Genomic DNA, 2,419 nt, shown 5'->3' on the forward strand with positions numbered 1-2,419 from the left:
CTCTCTCTCCCTCTCTTTACATATATATATATATATATATATATATACACACACAATCAATATAAAGCAGCTACTTATATGATGCATATTATTTACATTCAAGCAACTAATGTACTCTGTGACTGTGCATAGAAACATAGAACAAGGAATGGTGTCATCTAGACCTGCAGAGATGTAATGCAAGTTGCGTGTAAAATGCAAACAGAGTGGAAACACATGCACATCGGTGCTGAAATGCAAGACAATGGCTTTCCCTGGCGTCCAGACAGTTACAGTTGGTGCTTTCCTAACAACGGCTGTATTGATGCCCTGGCTGTGCTTCAGCAGTTAGACCAATCAGATAGCCTCTCGTGTGGATATTGACCAATCAGTAACATCCCATTCCTCCAGTAGAAGTATAATATTAGAAGGACCCTGGTAGTTTAAAAGCGTATGTCAGGAAAAATACACTTGTCCCTATTTCAAGATTCCAGACCTTTTGTGTGTCCGGTTTGCACTCACTGTTATCAGAAAAATAAAGTTGTATGATGAAGATAAAGTTAAATGGTCTTATACTTGTATAGCGCTTTTCTATGCTTTACAGCACACTCAAAGTGCTTTTACACTACTTGGCCATTCACACTCACAAATGCTCACCCACCGGTGTTATCACCGGGAGCAACTGGGTCCCAGCACGCCACCGCCCCCCCCCCCCCCCCCCCCCTCGGAGTTTCATCCATCTGTATCTTCCTGTTCAGCACCTACGAATTTATCACTGGAAACGTTGCAAAATTGTAGAGGGCACTGTAAAACCAGCTGTTACCACTGGGTTTGAGTTTTTAACTGTTTGAATATTTACAAAGTATTAGTAGCAGGCATGTTGCTTACTGTCTTAGGTGGATTACACTGAAAGTATGTGTGATCATGTATGTGTTGTGTGTGTGTGTGTGTGTGTGTGTGTATCACTTAATGTCTGACTTTCTTTTTGTCTTCGAGGTAACTTGGGTCAAGCAGAGTTGATCGGCCGAGAGGCTCTGAAGCTCCTCCCCAAAGACCACACTATCATGTTTTCATTAGCTAATGTCCTGGGGAAATTACAGAAATACAAGGTCAGTCAGTGGAGTATTCAGTAAACACGTCAACTCAGAATATTATTTGTTATGCATGTTGTTATTCCTTACATGGTCCTCTGTGTCAGTCAGGAGCGGTACCTTTCTCGTTCTAGTACAGGGAGTACAGTGTGTTTTGTTTGTTTGTTTTGTTGTTTTCCTCAGGAGTCAGAGGGCTTTTTCCTTCACGCTCTTCGAATCAATCCAAATGCTGCTAGTTGCCATGGCAATTTAGGTAAGGCTACTGCAACATATTTTACAGATCTGATGAGAGATTCTAAGTGCTTGAAAGCTAAAAGAATAATTGCATTTACTATGTAGAAGCAATGCTCTGCAGCCAAACTGACCTGTATGTAAGTGCACAAAATGAATAGATTTAGAATAGTTGCTGCTTATCAGCTTGAAGAGTGTTTCTTTTTTATTCATCAGCTGTGCTGTATCATCGCTGGGGAAAGCTGGAGCTGGCAAAGAAACACTATGAGCTGTCTCTAAAGTTGGACCCTGAGGCTCCTGGGACCAGAGACAACTACAACATGCTGCGTCGCAAACTGGACCAGCTTAAACGCAGCACTCCCTGAGGGAACCCACTGGGACCCCTGCCTGCCGTAAAACAATTTTTTTCATTGTTCCACATGGTATGATTTTATCACACTAATTCTGGCTTTGTAAATAAAGACCATGATCTGTGTATCAGTTTCTAGTTTTGTTCTTTGGGAGAAAAAAACCCTCTATCACTTCTTAAAGAAGGGAAACAAAACTGACCAGCAGTGTGCTGCACAGTTGCAGTTTTTTGGTTTAGTCTTTTTTAAGACTTTTTTTTTTATGTGTGAGACTGTGTCTGTATCAAATATCTAATTTGATTTCATGGGTGTGAGATGTGTCTGGCGCAGGTGTGCTGAATGCCTTTGCTAGTTATATGGTTGTCTACACTGCTGTTTTGTTGAAGGCCATGTGGAACTGATCCTCGGTGAACTCCATCTTCTTTTCATCTCTGACCCTGTGTTGTGTCAGCTGGACAGAGCACGATACATGTGTGGATCCAGAGAATCAGTTGTAAAAGTTATTTGACTTGGCCTTCTTTCATGAGTCCCAAATGTTGCTGTATTCAAAAGCTGCTACAGTTCAGATCAAGAGCATTAGTCTGCACAGGCCACAGCATAGTCTTTATAAACAGCTGGTAAGTGTTGACTGCTGGTGGGCTGAAGTGGTTATCTTGTTTGCTTTTGAATACTCATCTCTTTGTTCCTGAGTGGGATGGCACTCTGAGGTTCAAAACCCCTTTAGCCTCTCCTCTCCTCCTGTAGCCTGTGTAGTTAATAGGAGAAAGGTGT

At 41.9% G+C, this 2,419-nt stretch overlaps 1 protein-coding gene across 2 annotated transcripts in view; it reads left to right on the forward strand.

Annotated features, from left to right (window-relative positions):
- Positions 1 to 1,776, forward strand: part of tmtc4 (transmembrane O-mannosyltransferase targeting cadherins 4) — a 13,147-nt gene extending 11,371 nt beyond the window's left edge. For both annotated transcript variants that reach the window (XM_020609519.1, XM_020609518.1), the window contains exons 16-18: positions 976 to 1,088; positions 1,254 to 1,323; positions 1,518 to 1,776. In XM_020609519.1, the coding sequence (XP_020465175.1) occupies positions 976 to 1,088; positions 1,254 to 1,323; positions 1,518 to 1,666 (332 nt within the window). In that variant the 3' untranslated portion in view covers positions 1,667 to 1,776. The remainder of the gene's footprint in view (positions 1 to 975; positions 1,089 to 1,253; positions 1,324 to 1,517) is intronic.
- The last annotated feature ends 643 nt before the right edge of the window (positions 1,777 to 2,419 follow it).

Source organism: Monopterus albus, unplaced genomic scaffold (assembly GCF_001952655.1).
Source record: "Monopterus albus unplaced genomic scaffold, M_albus_1.0 scaffold99.1, whole genome shotgun sequence".
Taxonomy (NCBI): domain Eukaryota; kingdom Metazoa; phylum Chordata; class Actinopteri; order Synbranchiformes; family Synbranchidae; genus Monopterus; species Monopterus albus.